Source organism: Amblyraja radiata, chromosome 17 (assembly GCF_010909765.2).
Source record: "Amblyraja radiata isolate CabotCenter1 chromosome 17, sAmbRad1.1.pri, whole genome shotgun sequence".
Classification (NCBI taxonomy): domain Eukaryota; kingdom Metazoa; phylum Chordata; class Chondrichthyes; order Rajiformes; family Rajidae; genus Amblyraja; species Amblyraja radiata.
In genome coordinates, this window is record NC_045972.1 from 36,902,598 (window position 1) to 36,926,720 (window position 24,123).

Genomic DNA, 24,123 nt, shown 5'->3' on the forward strand with positions numbered 1-24,123 from the left:
AAGGCTTTTGACAAGGTCCCACATAACAGATTAGTATACAAACTTAAAGCACACGGTATTGGGGGTTCAGTATTGATGTGGATAGAGAACTAGCTGGCAAACAGGAGGCAAAGAATAGGAGTAAACGGGTCCTTTTCAGAATGGCAGGCAGTGACTATTGGGGTACCACAAGGCTCAGTGCTGGGACCCCAGCGATTTACAATATATATTAATGATTTGGACAAGGGATTTGAATGCAACATCTCCAAGTTTGCGGATGACACTAAGCTGGGGGGCAGTGTTAGCTGTGAGGAGGATGCTAGGAGGCTGCAAGGTGACTTGGATAGGTTGGGTGGGTGGGCAAATGCATGGTAGATGCAGTATAATGTGGATAAATGTGAGGTTATCCACTTTGGTGGCAAAAACAAGAAAGCTGACTATTATCTAAATGGTGGCCGATTAGGAAAAGGGGAGATGCAGCGAGACCTGGGTGTCATGGTACACCAGTCATTGAAAGTAGGCATGCAGGTGCAGCAGGCAAAGAAAGCGAATGGTATGTTAGCTTTCATAGCAAAAGGATTTTAGTATAAGGGCAGGGAGATTCTACTGCAGTTGTACAGGGTCTTGGTGAGACCACACCTGGAGTATTGCGTACAGTTTTGGTCTCCAAATCGGAGGAAGGACATTATTGCCATAGAGGGAGTACAGAGAAGGTTCACCAGACTGATTCCTGGGATGTCAGGACTTTCATATGAAGAAAGACTGGATAGACTCGGCTTGTACTCGCTAGAATTTAGGAGATTGAGGGGGGATCTTATAGAAACTTACAAAATTCTTAAGGGGTTGGACAGGCTAAATGCAGGAAGATTGTTCCCGATGTTGGGGAAGTCCAGGACAAGGGGTCACAGCTTAAGGATAGAGGGGAAATCCTTTAGGACCGAGATGAGAAAAACATTTTTCACACAGAGAGTGGTGAATCTCTGGAATCCTCTGCCACAGAAGGTAGTTGAGGCCAGTTCATTGGTTACATTTAAGAGGGAGTTAGATGTGGCCCTTGTGGCTAAAGGGATCAGGGGGTATGGAGAGAAGGCAGGTACAGGATACTGAGTTGGATGATCAGCCATGATCATATTGAATGGTGGTGCAGGCTCGAAGGGCCGAATGGCCTACTCCTGCACCTATTTTCTATGTTTATATGTTTCTTAAGTGAGAGATTAGATAATCTCCTGCTTGCTATTGTGATCAGTGACAGTGGCCCAGAATAATCCTGAGGCTAGGCAGATAAAAGTGACCTTGACTTTAGCTTTGTGTGTAGGAAGGAACTGCAGATGCTGAAGATAGACACAATAAGCTGGAGTAATTCAGCGGGTCAGGCAGCATCACTGGAGAAAAGGAATGGGTAACGTTTCGGGTCGAGACCCTTCTTCGAACTGAGAGTCAGGGGAAAGGGAAATGAGAGATAGAGAGAGATAGAGAACAAATGAATGAAAGAAATGCAAAACAATTCAACGATGATCCAGGAAACGTTCCATCGTTGTCTGGGCCAGGTCAAGTCAAGTCAAGTTTATTTTTCACATACACATACAAGATGAGCAGTGAAATGAAAATGGCAATGCCTGCGGGTTGCGCAACAACAACAGAACAAAAATTGTGCTATCATATTTGGAATTGTCCACCAAATTGTCAGGGTTCGAATCTCCGTGCAGTACTTGAACACCTGGAAATGAATGCAAATTACCCTCTCTTGATTAAACCAATTTTAACACACCCCTTATTGTGCTTTTAAATTTCTGCTTTATTGTGAGTTGTAGAAAAAAATTCAAGGCCAAATGATTTAAGAAACTAGGAAGTACAATTCATATTAATGACAATCAGCAAAAATATACTGTAGAACATGTAGGATGTAGACAGCAATGCGCAATAACAGGGTCATGAATGGTGCCACCCCGAAACGTCACCTGTCCATGTCCTCCAGAGATGCTGTCCGGCCCGCTGTGTTACTCCAGCATTTTGTATCCTATATCCCATTAGGCCAGAGCTTCTGGAGTAATGAACAGGGAGCTACTTGTTAATGGAGCACTATTATGCTGCCCTTCCTTGCTTCCTTGTAAAGCTATTACTTTGTGTTGCCTGAGATAATTTACAGTTGTGAATGGTTACTGCCTTAATCAAAAGAAAGAGCAGGAAAGCAATGTGGCACGGTGGTGCAGCTAGAGTTGGTGCCTTACTGTGACCCGGGTTCGATCCTGACTGTGGTTGCTGGCTGTACAGAGATTGTACTTTCTCCCTGTGATTGCGTGGCTTTTCTCCAGGTGTTCCGGTTTCCTCCAAATGCATACAGGTTTGTAGGTTAATTGGCTTAATATGGGCAGTGGGCAGGTGCTATAGACCTGCACGGAGAGGTAGACGCTCCCGCCCCCACGAGTCTCGGGCAGATGGGACTCGTCAGCCTGGGAAAGATAGTCCATCTAGGAGAGGAAAAACTCTGATTTAAACGCTCCACTGCCTTGTGGCCATATCCAGTCATGGAAAAGGCTCGAGGAGTAAACCTCAAGAAAATCCGGAGTCGGAGTCCCTAAGGCAGTTTGTCGTTGTCTCCAACCTCGCTCTGGCAGCTCCTGCGACAGCGCTGGTGACAAACTGTAACGGCCCTGCTGTTCCTTTGGATCGATCAGCGACGTGGAGAGAGGGGACGTGCTGCATGGGCAACAGCCTGTCCTCCATATGACAACGCCCAGGCTTGCATCCGACAAGGATGCATCACCCATGGTCAGTCATGACCGAGAGGGGTCTACTACTACTGGCTTTGGTAAAATTGTAAATTGTCCCTAATGTGTAAGATGCTATTAGTGTATGGGGTGATCGCTCGGTGGGCCGAAGGGCAAGTTTCCACACTGTATCTCTAAAGTCTAAAGAAATGCTATTAGGGGCTCCACCGCCTACAGTGGGTATGTAGTTTATCATCAATTGCGCTTTATTAATATATCGTGCATATATTGATTACAATGCAACAAAAAAACAACCCCAACATACATACAGGAGAATTAATTCAAGTGGTGAAGGAGCCAGGTTGGTAGTTGAGGATGGCAGCTCTGTGCTAGGTTTGGTGTGGGAGCTCCCCTTGCTGTGTTTCCCATTGCAAGACAATGTGGTGCTCACAGTAAGTTCAGCTGCCTGTTGCTTGCGTGCAGTGAGCTATCAGCAGAATCCGAGCGCACGATTCCACCGGGCCATCCCTCTTTCTCCACTGTTTCTCTGCCAGGACCTTTATCTTCTTCAAACAACTGAAGGATGAAGAGAACAGCGCTAGTATCGAAGTTGCGAGGTCATGTTACAGTTGTACAGGACATTGGTGAAACCGCAGTTGGAGTATAAATCTCTCTACATCATCGTCTATATCTCTCATTTCCCTTATCCCTAACTAGTCTGAGGAAGGGTCTTGACCTGAAATATCACCCATTCCTTCTCTCCAGAGATGCTGCCTGTCTCGCTGAGTTACTCCAGCTTTTTGTGTCTATCTTCAGTTTAAACCTGCATCTGCAGTTCCTTCCTACACATTGCAGCAATGGGTTCAGTTTTGCTCACCCTGTTATGGGAAAGATGTTGTCAAGCTGGAAAGGGTGCAGAGAAGATTTACGAGGAGTTGCCAGGGCTCGGGCGTCCGAGCTATAGGGAGAGGTTGAGCAGGCTGGGACTTTATTCCTTGGAGCGTAGGAGGATGAGGAACGGTTTTCACAGACGTGGGAAAGATCATGAGCGGAATAGATTGGGTAAATACACTGTCTTTTGCCCAGTGTAGGTATATCAAGAATCAGAGGACATGGATTTAAGATTTAATAGGAGAAGGGGAGGGGGGAGATTTAATAGGAACCCCAGGGACAACATTTTTTACACAAAGGGTGGTAGGTATATGTACGGGCTGCCAGAGGAGGTAGTTGATGCTAGTACTATCACAACTTGGAAACACTTTGGATAAGTACATGCATCAGACAAACTTAGAGGGATATGGGGATACGCAGGCAGGTGGGACTAGTGAAGATGGGACATTGCGGTCGGTGTGGGCAAGTTGGGCCGATGTGGATAAGTTTCCACGCTGTATGACTCTATGACTCTAACGTAGTTTAAATTCTTCATGAAGTCTGCAGCCCCGCAAATTGATGAAGCATTTCAAACTAATATCACACCTCAGTCTCAAATGCCATCCCCTCTAATTCAGCTGCTCAAGCTGATAATATTTCTGAAGTTGTATTTATCAGGAAAAGGTAAAGAGGTTGGGTCTCTTTCTTGAAAGGTGAAGGCTGGGGGAGAATTAACAGTGGTCTTTAAAACTATAACCACAAATATATTGATATGGAACCTAAAAGGCAGCAAAATGGCCCAAGGTGTTGAACCAAAAGGAGGTTTGTTGTGTTGCTGCAAGTAGGAATGTCATCGTTCTGTTTCAGGAGATATGGCAGTAAAACACTCTTGACGTGTACAATTTTGGTCGCCCAATTATAGGAAGGATGTCAACAAAATAGAGAGAGTACAGAGGAGATTTACTAGAATGTTGCCTGGGTTTCAACAACTAAGTTACAGAGATAGGTTGAATAAGTTAGGTCTTTATTCTCTGGAGCGCAGAAGGTTAAGGGGGGACTTGATAGAGGTCTTTAAAATGATGAGAGGGATAGACAGAGTTGATGTGATCAAGCTTTTCCCTTTGAGAATAGGGAAGATTCAAACAAGAGGACATGACTTCAGAATTAAGGGACAGAAGTTTAGGGGTAACATGAGGGGGAACTTCTTTACTCAGAGAGTGGTAGCTGTGTGGAATGAGCTTCCAGTGGAAGTGGTGGCGGCAGGTTCGTTGGTATCATTTAAGAATAAATTGGATAGGCATATGGATGAGAAGGGAATGGAGGGTTATGGTATGAGTGCACGCAGGTGGGACTAAGGGAAAAAAGTTGTTCGGCACGGACTTGTAGGGCCGAGATGGCCTGTTTCCGTGCTGTAATTGTTATATGGTTATATGGTTATATGGACTCTTGAGGCAGTACATCCTGCCATGTGTACATCCGGCCACCAGGGTGTGATGCTATTTCATTTGCTGCACCACTCCAAAGACGTACAGGTTTGGAGGTTAATTGGCTTGGTAAATGTAAAAATTGTCCTTCGGATACGTAGGATAGTGTTAATGTACGGGGATCGTTGGTCGGCGTGGACCCGGCGGGCCGAAGGGCCTGTTCCTGCGCTGTATCTCTAAACTAAACTAAAGTCAATGCAAGTTAATAGCAGCAGCACCAAATGCTAGCAGTGGGCTTTGTGAGCTGCAGCTTCTCTATATTGTGATAGTCCCTGCCTCGACCACCTCATCCAGCAGCTCGTTCCACACACCCACCACCCTTTGTGTAAAGAAGTCACCCCTCAGGTTCGTATTAAATCTTTCCCCCCTCACCTTAAACCTATGTCCTCTGGTTCTCGATTCCCCTCCTGTGAGGGGGGTGTGTTTACCCGATCTAACTGTGATGCCACTTTCAAGGAATGATGTACCTGAAGTCCTGGATCCCTCTGGTCTACCACACTCCCCAGAGCTTTCCCATCCATGTGTAGATCCTGCCCATGTTAGATTTCCTAAAATGCAACAGCCCACATTTCTCTGCATTAAATTCTATCAACCATTCCTCAGCCCACCTGCCCAAACAATCACGATCCTGCAACAATTTTTGACCATCATCTTCACTATCTCCAATACCACCCATTTTTGTATCATTTTGTTCATTACACAAATCTATGCAGCAGCACAGACAAAGGCCATTCTGATCAATGTCAACGCCAATGCTTTAAATAAGTCTCTCCCCACCGTACTTCATCCCACACCAACAAGGTGCTCACAGCTGTGGAGCACTTTTGCAGATTCCCCCACAGACAACACTATATCAGTTGAGGAGTTTCTGAAAGGTCTACACACTCTCTCTCGCTCTCTCTCTGCATTACAGATCACAAGTACATTACCTTGTGTTTGAGGGCATGAAGGGACTGATACTCCACTCTGTCAATCCTCAGCTTCACCCAGGCGGGGATGTCAGGAATGGCAAAAGCTAAAGTCATCTTTATGACCAGCAGGGCATGCTGAAAAACACAATCAGCGCACAAGAGTCAACGCTGGAACAGGCTCAACATCAGAACTGAAGATTCGCAAGAGGCATCACTGGATGCCAGGAGCACAGTGTTATTGCAGGGATGAGCTGGTCTGAAGGCCACTCTTCATTCTAACCTCACGTAACCAGCTGCTGCTGCTATTGGTTGTTCCAGAGTTCCCCCTGCTCCACTCACCGGCCCCTCACTGATCCACTTGTCACAGCTACTGTGCTTGTCTGACCTCGGTGTTGTTCCCATGCTTGCCAGTTTTGTACGTCAGTGATTCACCTACATCCAGGTGTCATATCCATGTTATACAGTGGCTGGCCCCATGTTATACCATGACTGGCCTGTATCTGAGCACAGTACATGTTATACCCATGACTGATATGTCTGAGTATGGTACCTGTGTTATACAGTGACCTGAGATAGACACAACATGCTGGAATAACTCAGCGTGACAGGCAGCATCTCTGGAGAGAAGGAATGGGCAATGTTTTGGGTCAGGACCCGTCTTCCTCTTCGAAAGAGGGTCTCGACCTGACGACCCGAAACGTCACCCATTCCTTCTCTCCAGAGCGGCTGCCTGTCCCACTGAGTTACTCCAGCATTTTGTGTCTATCTTCGGCTTAAACCAGCATCTGCAATTCCTTCCTACACATTTATACAGTGAGCTGCATCCATACCTATTGGCAAACCAGCAGTGGGGCAGTTGGTGTGTCCAATGGATATGAACGATTAAGACAGTTCACCTTTCCATGGGGTAGATGCCCTGACCCAGCCTCCATGCTCAGCCTTCATCCCTCAGTGCCAGATATCACAACTTTACACAATGACCCCAGTCCCTCAGCTGGACCAGCGAGCGGCTGCTGTTCCTGCTCCACACTCAGCACCAACATGGACAGGCCCTCCACCGCTGCACTCTGAGAATTTACACTGGTCGCCCCTTGTAAACAGAACCAGTGTTCCATCGACTTGGCCAATCTAACCCACATTTCCAGGCAATGACTGATTTGTTGTATTGTATGAGAGCTACGCCCATTGAGTAACCCAACAGTTTAATCCTTAGTAGAAACAAGAAACTGCAGATGCTGGTTTACACAAAAGGGCACAAAGTGCTGGAGTAACTCAATGGGCCGGGCATCGTGGATAGGTGACGATTCCGGTCGGGACTTCTTTAGTCAGAGGGTGGTGAATCTGTGGAACTCATTGCCACAGAGAGCTGCGGAGGCCAAGTCAGTAGATATTTTAAAGGCAGAGATAGACAAAGTCTTGATTAAAACGGGTGTCTAGGGTTATGGGGAGAAGGCAGCAAAATGGGATTAGGAGGCAGAGATTATAGAAGATTATATAGAAATTATATAGAAGATTAAAACAAGTTACTTCTTACTTTTACCAATAAGTTTAAAACATTGATTATAGCCCGCAGATGTCAACTATTTTTATGTGATCAAGTTCAAGTTCAAGTTCAAGTGAGTTTATTGTCATGTGTCCCTGTATAGGACAATGAAATTCTTGCTTTGCTTAAGCACACAGAAAATAGTAGGCATTTACTACAAAACAGATAAATGTGTCCATATACCATGATATAAATATATACACACATGAATAAATAAACTGATAGTGCAAATAACAGAAAGTGGTTGGTAATAATCAGAGTTTGGTCCGAGCCAGGTTTAATAGCCTGATGGCTGAGGGGAAGTAACTATTCCTGAACCTGGTTGTTGCAGTCTTCAGGCTCCTGTACCTTCTACCTGAAGGTAGCAGGGAGATGAGTGTGTGGCCAGGATGGTGTGGGTCTTTGATGATACTGCCAGCCTTTTTGAGGCAGCGACTGCGATAAATCCCATCGATGGAAGGAAGGTCAGAGCCGATGATGGACTGGGCAGTGTTTACTACTTTTTGTAGTCTTTTCCTCTCCAGGGCGCTCAAATTGCCGAACCAAGCCACGATGCAACCGGTCAGCATGCTCTCGACTGTGCACCTGTAGAAGTTAGAGAGAGTCTTCCTTGACAATCCGACTCTCCGTAATCTTCTCAGAAAGTAGAGGCGCTGATGTGCTTTTTTGATGATTGCATTAGTGTTCTCGGACCAGGAAAGATCTTCAGAGATGTGCACGCCCAGGAATTTGAAGCTCTTGACCCTTTCAACCATCGACCCGTTGATATAAATGGGGCTGTGGGTCCCCCTCCTACTCCTTCCAAAGTCCACAATCAGTTCCTTGATTTTGCTGGTGTTGAGGGCCAGGTTATTGCGCTGGCACCATATGGACAGTTGCTCGATCTCTCTTCTGTACTCTGACTCATCCCCGTCAGTGATACGCCCCACAATAGTGGTGTCGTCAGCGAACTTGATGATGGAGTTCGCACTGTGGTTCGCTACGCAGTCATGGGTATAGAGTGAGTACAGCAGGGGGCTGAGCACGCAGCCTTGAGGTGCTCCCGTGCTGATTGTTATTGAGGCTGACACATTTCCACCAATACGAACAGACTGTGGTCTGTGGACGAGGAAGTCAAGGATCCAGTTGCAGAGGGATGCGCAGAGACCCAGTTCTGCGAGTTTGGTAACCAGTTTGGAGGGGATGATTGTGTTAAATGCCGAGCTGTAATCAATGAATAACAGCCTGACATATGAGTTTTTGTTGTCCAAGTGGTCCAGTGCGGAGTTAACATCAAGGCTCTAACATTCAGACATCAAGGCTCTAAAACAAGTTACTTCTTATTTTTTATTTTTGCTTTAGCTAGAACACCATGGTTGCTGAGAGATTAAAGTTAAAGGGCAAGGACATAGTGAGAGATTAAAGTTACAGAAGCATGCATGCCAAAGTAGCCGAAGATAAGGCTGAAACTGTAATAAAAGCTGCCTGGTTTTATGAATCGAAGAGCAATTAGAGAGCGAACAGGGGATGTCGTCTCTGAATGTTCCAAGCTAAAATATTTGCAGATAAAGGCTTTTGGCTTCTTGAAGAATTCTCCGTGTCTGTGTCATCTTATCCAAACTTTGAGTCTTAAAACCACGACAAGATCAGCCATGATTGAATGGCGGAGTAGACTCGATGGGCCGAATTTCCTAATTCTACTCGTACAACTTGTGAACTTGTGACTCTTTTCCATTCTTAGTTCTTAGACGACAGATGGCACAATGGGCTAAGTGTTCGGCTGGCAACCGGAAGGTAGCTGGTTCGAATCCCGCTTGGAGTGCATACTGTCGTTGTGTCCTTGGGCAAGACACTTCACCCACCTTTGCCTGTGTGTGTGAATGTAATTATGTGAAGCACTTTGGGGTCAATGCAAGTTGACTAAAAATGTGCTATATAAATAAAGAAATTTAATTTAATTTAATTAATTAGTTGTATTAGATGTAAACCCAATGCATTTTTCCTTTGATGTTAGCTGATGTGACGCTGTGCAGGTAGGTACTGTAGTGCGGACGGCTGCGCCACATGGTGTACATGTATGTACTGTAGTGTGGAAGACTGCGCCACATGATGTTGTACACGTATGTACTGTAGAGTGCTAGAGTGAGGTACGTAATGTTGTACACGTATGTACTGCAGTGTAAGTGTGAACCAGGGAGACATTCACCTACCTCCACTCCGATTGTCCAGATTAACAAGCTATTCGAGGTTATGTCACTCTCTGCGCAATATTCTTTCACTTGAGGGGAAATACTAATTAGCAAACAGTTGGTGATGACTGACAGGTATCCTATGGTCTCGAAAGCAGTCTGTGGAATAAAAGCACGTAATGAGAGACGGACAGATTCATTAAAAGAATTTCAAGGCAACTTTTTGAGATGCCTGCCGCAAATTATGTAACGAACACTGATTACTGGCAGCAAAATGGAATAACCTGGGTTCAAACCAGGAGACGTTAGTGTATTGTTCAGAGCCTTTAATCTTCTTGTAGTGGATTAGTTTGGTAATTATAAAAACTACTTTAACCCAATCTAGAGTAGTCTTTGACAAAAAGAGCATTGAGCACAACCTCAATGTAATGGCACAAAAATGCTGGAGAAACTCAGCGGGTGCAGCAGCATCTATGGGGCGAAGGAAATAGGTGACGTTTCGGGCCAAAACATTGCCTATTTCCTTCGCTCCATAGATGCTGCTGCACCCGCTGAGTTTCTCCAGCATTTTTGTGTACCTTCGATTTTCCAGCATCTGCAGTTCCTTCTTAACTCAATGTAATGCGTTGTGTACAGCGAAAGCTTGTTGAAGTTGTTTCGAGAGAAATTATTCTTATTTTAGCTATTTTTTCCTGATGCTCCTTGTTAGCATGTACTGTAAGTGATAAGCATGCTCAGCTGAAAAGCAAGCAGCAAGGCAAATGATATGAAATCTGCTCCACTTGTGTATGGAGTTGTCAGTTTTTGGTCAGTAAAGAGAGCTCTCGGCTGGATCGAGTTTAGATTTCATTTTCAGCATCTGGGTTTGCTGGCAAAGCCTGCATTTACTGCTCTACCCTAATGACTTACAAATCCTTACTAATCAAGAATCTGAGCAACTGTGCCTTAAAAATACCCGATGACTTGGCCTCCCAGCCGTCTGTGGCAATGAATTCCACAGGTTCACCACCCTCTGACTAAATAAATTCCCCCTCATCTCCTTTCTAAAGGTACGTCCTTATATTCTGAGGCTGTGCCCTCTGTTTCCAGACTCTCCCACTAAGTGGAAACATCCTCTCCACATCCACTCCATCCAGACCTTTCACTATTTGGTGAGTTTCAATGAGGTCCTCGTTCATCCTTCTAAACTCCAGTGAGTACTGACCCAGTGCAAGGGTGAGGGTGTAAGGGGTTATGGGGAGAAGGCAGGAGAATGGAGTTGAGAGGGAAAGATAGATCAGCCATGACTGAATGGCAGAGTAGACTTGATGGGCCGAATGCCCTAATTCTGCTCCTATAAGCTTATGAATTTAAATACTTGAAGGATTGACAAATTGGTGGTTATGGGGAACTGGTGCAGAAGAGGAGGCCAGCATAGATCAGCAAATATCCTATTGAACGGCAGGACAGGCTTGATGGCTAAGTAGCTCCTATCCCCTTGGCCTGGTGTTCTATGAGATCCTAAAGGACTCTTCACTCATCCAGTAAAGACACCCAGCTCAGGACAAGGACCCTTGGGACACAAAGTGCTGGAGTAACTCAGCGGGTCAGGCAGAGAAAATGGATAGGTGACGTTTCGGGTCGAGATCCTTCTTCAGACCCTTCAGATCCTTCATTGTTGCCTGGTCTAAATCCTGGTATCCCCCCCCCCAAAAACGTAGGCTGGTAAACAAGAATGCGGTGAATCCAATGTCTCACCTGCCAGACGCCTATGTTTGCTGCCGGTGAGATGAAAGGTTTTTGGAAGAGTCGGCAGAGCTTCAGAGCATCCGTGCGGATTTCCGTGATGTTGTTGAGGATGATCAGTAATGCTGACAGTGGGTAAATGCAAGAGAAGAGGCTGACGTATCCAAACTGGACAAAGAGCTCCATGTACTCGTCAAACATTCCCTAGACAAACGGAGAAATGATGACGTCAACTCGACTCGGAACAGACCTCTAATTATTTCATTAATTCTTTGCAAACTGGGTGCCAAATATATTGCCCATCCTTACTTGCCCCAGAGAAGATGGCGGTGAGCAGCCATCCTGAACCACTGCAGCCGTCCTTGTGAAGATATTCCCAGTGTTTTTGGGGAGGGAATACCAGGATTTAGACCGGGCAACAATGAAGGATCTTAAGGTGTCTGAAGAAGGATCTCGACCCGAAATGTCACCTATCCATGTTCTACAGAGATGCTGCCTGACCTGCTGAGTTACTCCAGCACTTTGTGTGCAACAATGAAGGATCGACAATGTAGACAAAACAGTGGCACAACTGGTAGAGCTGCTGCCTCACAGCGCCAGCGACCAGGAGTCGATCCTGATGTCGGGTGCTGTCCGTGTGGAGTTTGCACACTCTCTCTGTGACCTTGTGGGCTGCAGTTTCCTCCCACATCCCAAAGATGTGCGGGTTTGTAGGTTGATCTGCCTCATTGGGACGACAGATGGTGCAATGGGCTACGTGTTCGGCTGGCAACCGGAAGGTAGCCGTTTCGAATCCCGCTTGGAGTGCATACTGTCGTTGTGTCCTTGGGCAAGACACTTCACCCACCTTTGCCTGTGTGTGAATGTGTGTGAATGTGTGTGAGTGATTGGTGGTGGTCGGAGGGGCCGTAGGTGCAGATTGGCAGCCACGCTTCCGTCAGTCTGCCCCAGGGCAGCTGTGGCTACAGAAGTAGCTTACCACCACCGAGTGTGACTGAGGAGTGAATGAATAATGCGATGTAAAGCGCCTTGAGTATTAGAAAGGCGCTATATAAATCCCATCCATTATTATTATTATTATTAAAAATGGCCCCTAAGATGCAGTGAGTTCATGCACGTGGGATAACATGAAACTATTGTGAATGGATGATCAAAGGTCCGAAGGCCCTGTTTCCATGCTGTTTCTCTGAACTAAACTACAACATTGTTGCTTAATGGACAAACTATTGGCAGTGTAATGAATTCTGAGGGCCAGACCAGATCTGCCTGAAGAAAGAGCTATCATCCTTCTTCATTCCTTCAAATTGGTTGTCGAGGTTGAGCAGGCTAGGACTTTATTCCTTGGAGCGCAGGAGGATGAGGGGTGATCTTATAGAGGTGTACAAGATCATGAGAGGAGTAGAGAGGGTGAGTGCACAGAGTCTTTTACCCAGAGTAAGGGAGTCGAAAGCCAGAGGAGATAGGTTTAAGGTGAGGAGGGACAGATTTAATAGGAACCTGAGGGGCAACCTTTTTTTACACAAAGGGTGGTGGGTGTATGGAACGAGCTTCCGGAGGAGATGGTTGAAGCAGGTACCATCATAACGTTTAAGAAACATTTAGTAAGATGCATGGATAGGATAGGTTGGGAGGGATATGGGCAAACGCAGGCAGGTGGGACTAGTGTCGACGGGGCATGTGTAGGAAGGAACTGCAGATACCGGTTTACACTGAAGATGGACACAAAGTGCTGGAGTAACTCAGGCAGGTCAGGCAGCATCTTTGGAGAAAATGAATAGATGACATTTCAGGTGGAAACCTTTATTCAGACTTGGAGTCAGGGGAGCGGGAAACCGGAGGTATGAGGAGGTTCAGAACGAACCAGAGCCGGCACCAATGACCAATATAAGGTGGAACCTGCAATGGTCACAGCTAACCATGGAGGGTCTCGACCCGAAATGTCACCTATTCCTTTTCTCCAGAGAAACTGCCTGACGCGCTGAGCTACTCCAGCATTTTGAGTCTATCTGTAGACCTGGCATGTCGGTCAGTGTGAGCAAGTTGGGCTGAAGGGCTTAATTCCACGCTGTATGACGCTATGACTATGAAATTATTTCCTACGTCAGGATCGACTGTGAAAAGTGCTGAGTTATATAAATAACACAGAGTGGAGAACCAGCCACCTCAAGCAGTGCTCACAGGGGGTACTGAAACATTCTGCCCAGAGACGTGCCCACGTCGCCCTGCTGCCTTGCCACTGGCAGTTCCACCCACGATGGATTGTGCACAAGCAGAAGAAGCAACAACCCCTGTCAAATCCAGAGGTGAATCGGAGCGACAGAAACACAGCAGCCACCACCAGGGGACTGTTCCAAAAATAACAGATAGACAGCGTGTCAAAGAAAACATTGCTTCTGCCGTCCCTCAGAGACTGAGTGACGCATTTACTCAAGGTAGATCATTTCCCAGCCTGACTGAGCACTGACTAAACCCTGAGAAGATCTTATTCAGTTTGACTGATGGGCAGTTCAGGGACTTGAACTATTTTTCACCAACAGCTCAGAGAAATTTAATTATTTTTGTTCGCTCCTTTACGTTAGTGCTAGTGTGGCGCCTTCACGCCCACGTTGGTTTTGCATACAGCCTGTCACCGCTGGCGAATCGCCAACAGCCTCACTAGAAGGTCCAGCCACAAGAACTCAATGACAACTCCAAGGTCAGACGCACTCATTGGCCTTATCTGCACACGGATTATAATTCAAGCACGTGCACCTGGACTTGGCCGGCCCACTCCCACCGTCAAGAAACTACACATACATGCTCCCTTGTGAAGACCGGTTCACAAGATGGCAAGATGCTATCCCAGTCATCAACATTTCAGCGGAAACAATAGCTCGCGCTTTTGTTGACCGAGGGATTTCGGTCTTTGAGTCTGTGCTGTTTCAAACACTAACCGACCTCGTGGGTACGAACCGGATTCGAATGACGGCGTATCATCCACAAGCGAACGGTCCGATTCAATGGTTCCATCGCCAGTTGAAAGCCGCTCAGGCAGCCGGAGGAGATGCGTTGGCGTTCGTGCGGCGGTGAAAGCTGACCTAACATGTTCGTCGGCGGAAATGGTTTACGGCACAACTCTGAAGCTGCTCAGCAAATTTGTCGAACCAATCCCCACAGACAGATTACGGCAACCTATGCAGCTACTCAGGCCGACACCGACGCGGGGAACACCTGCGATGGTCTACATGTCTGCTGACCTCCAACGCTGCACACATGTTTTGATCCGACACTACGCCATCCGCCGACCTCCTCCCCAAGCATATGGTGGCCCTTACCAAGTCATCCAAAAATGTTGTGATCTATCAGAACGGAACTACTGACATCATATCCCTCGACCGGCTAAAACCAGCATATGTCGAGAACCAACCGACTACCTCAACCACCGAACCCGTGAAGTCACCAGACTGCAACACTTCCTGGCAAAGACCTCCCACACTGCAGTAGCGAACAAGATCAGGCCGTCAAATCAACCCGCCAGACCGGTCCAGTACAGGGCAGGACAAAGCCAGGCCGTCGCCACTTGTAGCTGAGTGGCTGAGGGGGGAGCTGTGGCGCCTTCACGCCCACGTTGATTTTGCATACAGCCTGTCACTGCTGGCGAGTAGCAGCCACAAGAACTCAATGACAACTCCAAGCTCAGACGCACACATTAGCATTATCTGCACACGGGTTATGATTGGTGAGAATGTAGGTAAAAGGGGCTTCTGGAATAAACGTGACGCAAGGTGTCTGGCTCAGCTAAGTGTTATTTATTCTTTGCTTTCTGTCGTGGGATTCAGTAGATCCTACACTCATACCCGAAAGATGGTGAATTATGCCCGGGCAGGGCGAAGCCAGAGGAAACTCTGGTGGAATGCCGCAGTGGTCCTGACGTGCAAACTGGTCATCTGACCTGGGTATAGGGGGTGAAAGACTCATCTTGTAGCTGGTTCCCTCCAAAGTTTCCCTCAGGATAGCTGGCACTTTGTTCTGCATGTTTTTTTCTGGTAATTAAGGGCAGCACAGCGGTAGAGTTGCTGCCTCACGGTGCCAGTGACCATGGTTCTATCCTGACCTCGGATGCCATGTGTGCGGAGTTTGTACATTCTCCCTGTGACTGCGTGGATTTCCCTCGGGTTCGTCCCACATTGCAAACACCACATCGCAGGTTTTTAAGTTAATTGGCTTCTGTAAATTATTCCTTGTTCAATAGTTCAATGGTACCTTATATGGGCGGCATGGTGGCGCAGTGTTTGAGTCGCTGCCTTACAGCTCCAGAGATCCGGGTTCGATCCTGACTACGGGTGCTGTCTGCACGGAATTTGTACTTTCTTCCCGTGACTGTGTGGGTTTTCTCCAAGGTGCTTCAGTTTCCTCCCACTCTCCAAAGACGTACAGGTTTGTAGGTTTATTGACCTCAGTAAAAATAGTAAATTGTTCCCAGTGTGTTGGATAATGATAATGAATGGGATGATTGCTGGTTGGTGTGGATTCGGTGGGCAAAAGGTACTGTTTCCACAATGTATCTCTAGACTAAACTAAACTAAACTAAACTATCATGAGGGGAATAGACAGGGTGAATGCACAGTCTTTTCCCAGAGTAGGGGAATCAAGAACCAGAGACATACATTTAAGGTGAGATGGGAAAGATTTAATAGGAATCTAAGGGGCAACCTTTTCACTCAGAGGGTGGTGGGTGTATGGAAAGAACTGCCAGAGGAGGTAGTTGAGGCAGGTACTACAACACCAGTTAAAAGACATTTGACCAGATACATGGATAGGAAAGGTTTAGGAGGATATGGGCCAAATGTGGACCGATGGGACTAGCGTAGATGGGGCATCTTGATCGGGTGTTTGGCCGACGGACCTGTTTCCCTGCTATATGACTCTCTGACTAAGAATGTTACAATTTTATTGATCTTTAAAGTCAAATACCGCATAGAAGCAGGCCACAGACGGCTGTGGAGGCCAGGTCAATGGGTAATTTAAGACCGCCATTGACAGATTCTTGATTAGTAAGGGTGTCAGGGGTTATAGGAGAAGGCAGGAGAATGGGGTTGAGAGGGAAAGATAGATCTGCCAGAATTGAATGGCGGAGTTGGCTTGATGGGCTGAATGGTTTAATTCTCCTCCTAGAACATGTGAATTTATGAACCATTTGGCCCACTGAGCTGGTGCTAACTATTGATCATCCATTCACACTAATCCATCGCTAGTCCCACTTTATTCTCGCCACCTTCTCGTAAACCCCCTCCTGATTCCGCCCCAAAATACCCTTCCGTTCATCCATTTGTGGACCAGTAACATCCAGCAATAGCACACCAAACCAGGAATTAAAATGGTTTCTCGGACTGGTTCAAATGGTTCATAAATTCACATGTTCTAGGAGGAGAATTAAACCATTCAGCCCATCAAGCCAACTCTGCCATTCAATTCTGGCAGATCTATCTTTCCCTCTCAACCCCATGCTCAAAATGGTATCATTTGTTTTAAAAAATCCCCAGCAAGTGAAGTAAATGTCAATGCAAGCAGCAGGATTAAAATAACTGAAATGTCATAAATCATCTTCAAAAAGACCATGAAATCTTGAAATAACTCGATTGAGTGAGTTTGATCCCTGACATCTGAAATTAGATTTTCTGGACAAGGATGGCTTTCAGTGATAATTATGAATAACACCTTGTTTAGCAATGTAATTTGTTTTTGCTTGCCATTCTCCATCTTGCACTCCACCAGACAAGCTATTTCTGTTTACACTAACATGTTAGATCCACTAGCCCCCATATCTGCTGGTCTTTGCCATTCCCTAATCTCCAAACCACTCCCTCTCTATGGCCTGAGTAGTCCGGGGCCCTAACTCTGTCTATTAATATTCTCTCTTCCCAAACTTACATGACAGTCCGAGAAACAAAGACCTGACTTTGGCACTCGTTAGGCTTTAGGCTTTGGAGATACAGAGCAGAAACAGGCCCTTCAGCCCACTGAGACCGTGCTGACCAGTGGTCACCCCGTATGCTAGCACAATCCTACGCACTCCTACTACAACTTCCAAATTTACTGAAGCCAATTAACCTACAAACCTGCATGTCTTTGGAGTGTGGGAGGAAGCCGGAGCACCCGGAGAAACTCCACGTGGTCACAGTATCCGTAGTCAGGACCGAAGCCGGGTCTCTGGCGCTGCAAGGCAGCAACTCTACCCACCGTGCCACCCCAAATCAGTGTCATAGAATTTGACACCATTGGCTCCCTTTTCAGAATCACCCTAAAACCTCCAGCTTGTTGTAGAAAAAAAGAACTGCAGATGCTGGTTCATGCACAAATGGGCACAAAGTACTGGAGTAACACTCAGCAGGGCAGGCAGCATCCATTGTCAGGGTGAAGCCACATGGTGGAACAGCACCTCATATTCCATAAACTCATAAACTCCCTCCTGATTGGGTATCTTACAACCCAATGGTATGAACACTGATTCTCTACTTTTAGGTAACCTCTAACTAACCCCCCCCCTCCCCCCCCCACAACATCCCCTCCCCCCCCCCCCCCCCCCCCCTCCTCCCCTCACCTGGATCACCTGGATCCTGCCTATTTCCCCCCCTTCCCGTCCCCATACCATTACTTTCCTCCCTCTGTACCTGCCACACGTTGTCCTGGATCTCTGCTTTCCCAACATAATTCTCCCCCCCCCCCCACCCCCCACGACAATCAGTCTGAAGAAAGGTCCAGACCTGAAACGTTACCCTATCCATATTCTCCAGAGATGCCGCCTGACGTGCTGAGTTACTCCAACGTTTCCTAGTTCCTGCCTTTGTATCCTCAGTTATAGTCTCCCTCGCATCTCAGACCCAAACACCTGATTTACGGTTCCTAAGATCACCCTGTACAATTTTCCCTGCACTCATCTGCCCCACTTTGCTCAGAACTGACATACACCTGGCCTCTTCTCTAGTGTTCCCAAAACCCAGTGGTGCTTCCCAGCACAGTGGCGCAGCGGTAGAGCAACTGCCTGACAGCGCCAGAGACCCGGGTTCGAACCTGACTACAGCTGCTTGGCTGTATGGAGTTTGTACATTCTCCCTGTGACCTGCGTGGATTTTCTCCAAGATCTTCGATTTCCTCCCACAATCCAAAGACGCACAGGTTTGTAGGTTAATTGGCTTGGTATAAATGTAGAATTGTCCCTAGTGTGTGTAGGATAGTGTTAGTGTGCAGGGATCGGCTGGCCGTTGGGCCGAAGTGCCTGTTTCCACGCTGTATCTCTAAAACTAAAAAAACTAAAACTGAAACAGTGCTGTGAAGTTGATAATCTCACTAATGTTATTTCTTCCATCTTAGAAAACACCCTCATCGTGTTAAGAAGTGCCATGGGGTTTGACGTTGTTTTAAAAAGAATATATAGTATTAGATGAAGGCAAAATAGAAACAAAAAATCAAATATAACTAACATGAGGCAAGGTCGTTTCACCTTCTCATCAAACTCTATTGCCCTCTTGTGGAGAAAGTTTATAGTGTCATAGATCATGGACATGGGCCCTTTGGTCCACTGACCCCATTGTTCATCAACACCAACTTAGAGTCATTGAGTATTACCAGGGGCGGAAAACCGGGGGGGTCAGAGGGGACACATCCCCCCCATGTTTTTGTGATCCCGATTTAAAAATCGCCGTTTTTAGCGCTGGATTGAGCCTCCGAAGCCTCGCGCGCGTGTGTGTGAGTGTGCTCATGCGCGCGTGGCTGCCAAAAAATGGTGTCCCCCGTCCCCTCCATGTTTTGATAGTGAGTTCCGTTCTTGAGCATTACAGCATGGAAACGGGCCCATCGGCCCAACTTGCCCCCACTGACCAACACTGTCCCATCTACGCTAGTCCCACCTGTCTGTGTTTGGTCCATATCCCTCCAGACTTATCCTATCCATGTACCTGTCTAAATGTTTCTTAAACGTTGCGACAGCACCTGCCTCAACCACCTCCTCCAGCAGCTTATTCCATACACTTTTGTGTAAAAAAATCACCCTTCAGGTTCCTATTAAATCCCCCCTCACCTTAAACCTATTTCCTCTGGTTCTCCATTCCCCTATTCCCCTACTCTGGGCAAGAGACTTTGTGCATCTACCCAATCTATTCATCTCACAATTTTGTACACTTCTTGAATATCACCCCTCATCACCCCTCATTGTCCTGTACTCCGGGGAATAGAGTCCTCGCCTGCTTAGCCTCTCCTTAAAGCTCTGGCCCTTGAGTCGTGGCAACATCCTCATAAATCTTCTCTGCCTCCTTTCCTGCTTAACAACGTCTTTCCCATAACATGGTGCTCAAAACTGAACACAATACTCTAAATGTGATCTCACCAATGTCTTACAAACTGCAACATGACCCTCCCAGCTACTGTGCTCAATACTCTGACTGATGAAGGTCAAAGTGCCGAAAGCCTTCTTGACCACACTGTGTACCTGTGGCACTTCTTTCAAGGGGTGTAACTTTCACTTGCACTGTAATCACCCCACATTCCCATCAACAAGCCCCCCCCAGATTATGCCACCTACCTACACAAGGGCAATGTAGAGTTGCCAAACCACCTAATAACTCCCATGTGGGAGGGAGGAAGGCAGAGGACATGGAGGAACACCCATGCAGTCACCGTGGTAATGTGCAAACTCCACACTAACTGCCCCAGAGATCAGATTGAATCTGTGTGGCTCAGCTGTGAGGAAAATCATATCCAGCTACACAGAAAGAATTGTGAGAGAAATTAGTCGGTAAGAAGTATGGAAGATTTAATTTAAGTATGAAGTGCAGAACATTTAGTTTAAAGTTACAGCGCGGGAAATATCCCCTTTAGTTCACCGAGTCCAGGACAAGCATCGAACTAGTTCTGTGTTATCTTACTTTGTCAACCACTCCCCACACACTCGGGGCAATTTGCAGATACAAACCCACCTATAAACCTGCACGACTTCGGGATGTGGGAGGAAACCGGAACATCCGGAGGAAACGAACGAGGTCACAGGGAGAACATGCAAACTCCACACAAACAGCACCCGAGGTGGGTATTGAACCCGGTTCTCTGACGCTATGAGGCAGCAGCTCTATCAGTGCACCACCGTACTGCCTAAATTAAAAAAAACTATTCACATTAATCCCAATTTTCAGGGATCGATCCCGACTACGGCTGCTGTCTGTAGGGAGTTTGTACGTTCTCCCCGTGACCATGTGTGTTTTCTCCGAGATCTTTGGTTTCCTCCCACACTCCAACGACGTACAGGTTTGTTGGTTCATTGGTTTGGTATAAATGTAAATTGTCCCTAGGATAGTGTTAATGTGCGGGGACCGCTGGTTGGTGGGGACTCGGTGGGCTGAAGGGCCTGTTTCATCGCTATATCTCTAAACTAAACTAAACTGAATGAAGGAGCTGCAAACTCATGCACTATAGCAGGACTAAAGATATTTGATTTTGCAGACACTAACAGGGGCGGCAAACAGTAGCGCAGCAGTAGAGCTGCTGTCTTACAGCGCCAGAAATCCGGGTTCAATCCTGACTACAGGTGCTGTCTGTACGGAGTTTGCATGTTCTCCTTGTGATCGTGGTGGTTTTCTCTGGGTGCTCTGGTTACCTCCCACACTACAAAGACCTACAGGTTTGTAGGTTAGTTGGTCTCAGTAAAGATTGTAAATGGTCTCTGGTGTGTAGGATAGTGCAAGTGTGCGGGGATCGCTGATCAGCGCAAACTCGGTGGGCGAAGGAAGGGCCTGTTTCAGCGCTGTATCTATCAACTAAAATAAAATTGCTTTCAAATTATATTCGACAGATTATGCTTTGGAGTAACTAGAATGAAGTGGCCACTTGGGTGAAGTTCCTTACGTACCCATACTTACAGGGAATGGTGTCTTCTGCCCTTGCGATTTTATTTGATCTATTTCTGGTGCATTTTCCATTGTGCAACTTTTCAGACCTGCCCTTTTCCGATGAAGCATCTTGTAGAAATAGGGCACCAATGTCTCTGCGAATTGATTGATGATCTGAGTCAGAATGAGCAGCGATGCAAGATCCTAGGTTGGAAGAAAGCAGACAAGGCGGTCAGGAAATGAAAGATCTTTACTTAAAGATAGGTTCAGAGCTCGATGAATACAGTCAATGAATATATCCGACAAACAGATTATTCTGTTTCGCTTGGGCAGCCTACGACCCTGCGGTATGAATATTAGTTTCTCTAATTTTAAGTAACCCTTGCTTCCCTTTTCTCCTCCTCCCTTCCACACCCTAGTGGTCATACTAGTTTCACTGGTGACCTGCTTAGTTTCACTGTTTGTATGCACTCATGATCACCTTCTCCATGCCAACCATGAACCATTGTGGGCTCCACCTTCCCTTGGTCATTGCTGCTGGCTTTGATTTGCTCTTTACATACCTTTCATTTATTTGTTTACTGGACCTCTAGTTTCACTCTCCCCTCACACTGTCAGTCTGGAGAAGGGTCTCGACCTGAAACATCACCTATTCCTTTTCTCCAGAGATGCTGCCTGACCCGCTGAGTTACTCCAGCATATTCAGAATAATTCTGTCTACCTGCTATAACATGGTCTCTGAAACCTGTTTGAAAATATGGGCTCAAGCCTGTGGTTAAGAATTTCATTGAAACCTGTAAAGAATTCCTCTGCTAAAATCAGCTGTGGTTGATGACTTGCTGTTGATCAAAACTTAGTTCAAGCAGGATATCCCTAAATGTTTAATTACCGAGATAATTATCCAGAGCTGTGGCACAGTGGCGCAGTAGTGGAATTGCTTCCTTACAGTGCCATGGACCCAGGTTTGATCCTGACTATGGATGCTGACTGTACAGACTTTGTACGTTCTCCTTGTGACCTGCGTGGGCTTTCTCTGGGTGGCACAGTGGTGTAATGGACAGCACAGTGGTGCAGCAGTAGAGACCTGGTCTCGATCCTGACTGCGGGTGCTGTCTGTACTCAGTTAGTACCATCTCCCTGCGACCTGCGTGGGTTTTCTCCGGATGCTCTGGTTTCCTCCCACATTCCAAAGACATGCAGGTTTGTTGGTTAATTGGCCTCTGTAGATTGTACCTAATGTGCAAGTAAAACTAGTGAATGAGTGATCGATGGTCAGCGTGGACTTAGTGGGCCGAAGGGCCTGTTTCCATGCTGTATCCTTAAGCTAAGCACAGTTTAACAAGGAAACAAGGAACCATTTCCTAGCCCAGTGGCCAGAATGTGGAATGGCCTGCTGAGAATAAACCGTGTATATACCTTCAGGAGGATGGACAAACGCACGAGAGAAGAGGGATAAGTGTGGTGATCAGACACCAGGCCAGCCTGGTTGGATTAAATGGGCTTTTTCTGTATGGTGTGTAGTCCATGTTATTCAATGTAACTGCTCAGATTTAAAAAAAACTTATCTATAATTCTGGCCACAAACATTATTTTTGTCCTTGACCTGTTTGCTGCTTTGGACCAGATTGGCAGAACATCCAGAACTATCCTCCATTAGATAATAAAAAACAGAAAATACTGGAAATACTTGACAGGTTTGGTAATGTCAGTGAAGAAACAGGATAAACAAATATCAATAAAGAAACAGTTTAGGGATTAATTGGCTTCTGTAAATTGGAGTTTGTACATTCACCCTGTGACCACGTGGGTTTTCTCCAGGTGCTCCGGTTTCCTCCCACATTTCTCAGACGTACAGGTTTGTAGGTTAATTGGCTTTGATCAAATTGTAAATTGTCCCTAGTGTGTAGGATAGCGCTAGTGTTACGGGGTAATCGCTGGTCGGTGCGGGCTTGGCGGGCCGAAGGGCCTGTGTCCACACTGTATCACTAAACTAAGAAACATATTTGTGGGAAGGAACTGCAGATGCTGCTTTACACTGAAAGGCCTATTTATACGTTCTGTCCTTTTTCATAACTATTTTATAACTAACAGAACATAGAAACATAGAAACATAGAAAATACGTGCAGGAGTAGGCCATTTGGCCCTTCGAGCCTGCACCGCCATTCAATATGATCATGGCTGATCATCCAACTCAGTATCCTGTACCTGCCTTCTCTCCATACCCCCTGATCCCTTTAGCCACAAGGGCCACATCTAACTCACTCTTAAATATAGCCAATGAACTGGCCTCAACTACCTTCTGTGGCAGAGAATTCCACAGATTCACCACTCTCTGTGTGAAAAATGTTTTTCTCATCTCGGTCCTAAAAGATTTCCCCCTTATCCTTAAACTGTGACCCCTTGTTCTGGACTTCCCCAACATCGAGAACAATCTTCCTGCATCTAGCCTGTCCAACCCCTTAAGAATGTTGTAAGTTTCTATAAGATCCCCCCTCAATCTTCTAAACTATGAACTATGGCCATTGTTCCCCAGTGCCCCCATACTGACACCTCAGTCACTTGCCCTGCCCTATTTCTGAAGAGTAGGTGAGCTTTGCTTCCTCCTGAGTGGAGCCATCTCTAAGTTGCCTGAGGAAACCTTCCTGAACACACTTAACAAATTCCACCCCATCTACGCCTTTAGCACCCTGGCAGTCCCATTCTACATGGATGGTTCGATTGCAATCATGTATAGTCTTTCCACTGACAGGATAGTACACAACAAAAAAAGCTTTCAGTACACGTGACAAAAAACGAAACAAAGCTAAACTAAGTGCTGATGAAGTCTGATGAAGGGTCTCGACCCGAAACGTCACCTATTTGTTTTCCCCAGAGATG

At 46.4% G+C, this 24,123-nt stretch overlaps 1 protein-coding gene across 4 annotated transcripts in view; it reads right to left on the reverse strand.

The window, feature by feature from the left end:
- Positions 1-2,934: 2,934 nt before the first annotated feature.
- LOC116982757 (anoctamin-10-like) overlaps positions 2,935-24,123 on the reverse strand; it is a 44,308-nt gene continuing 23,119 nt past the window's right edge. For all 4 annotated transcript variants that reach the window (XM_033036173.1, XM_033036172.1, XM_033036170.1 and 1 more), the window contains 5 exons: positions 21,276-21,449; positions 11,401-11,592; positions 9,685-9,822; positions 5,971-6,087; positions 2,935-3,263 (listed from right to left, as the gene is read on the reverse strand). In XM_033036173.1, coding sequence (XP_032892064.1) covers positions 3,135-3,263; positions 5,971-6,087; positions 9,685-9,822; positions 11,401-11,592; positions 21,276-21,449 — 750 coding nt within the window. In that variant the 3' untranslated portion in view covers positions 2,935-3,134. The remainder of the gene's footprint in view (positions 3,264-5,970; positions 6,088-9,684; positions 9,823-11,400; positions 11,593-21,275; positions 21,450-24,123) is intronic.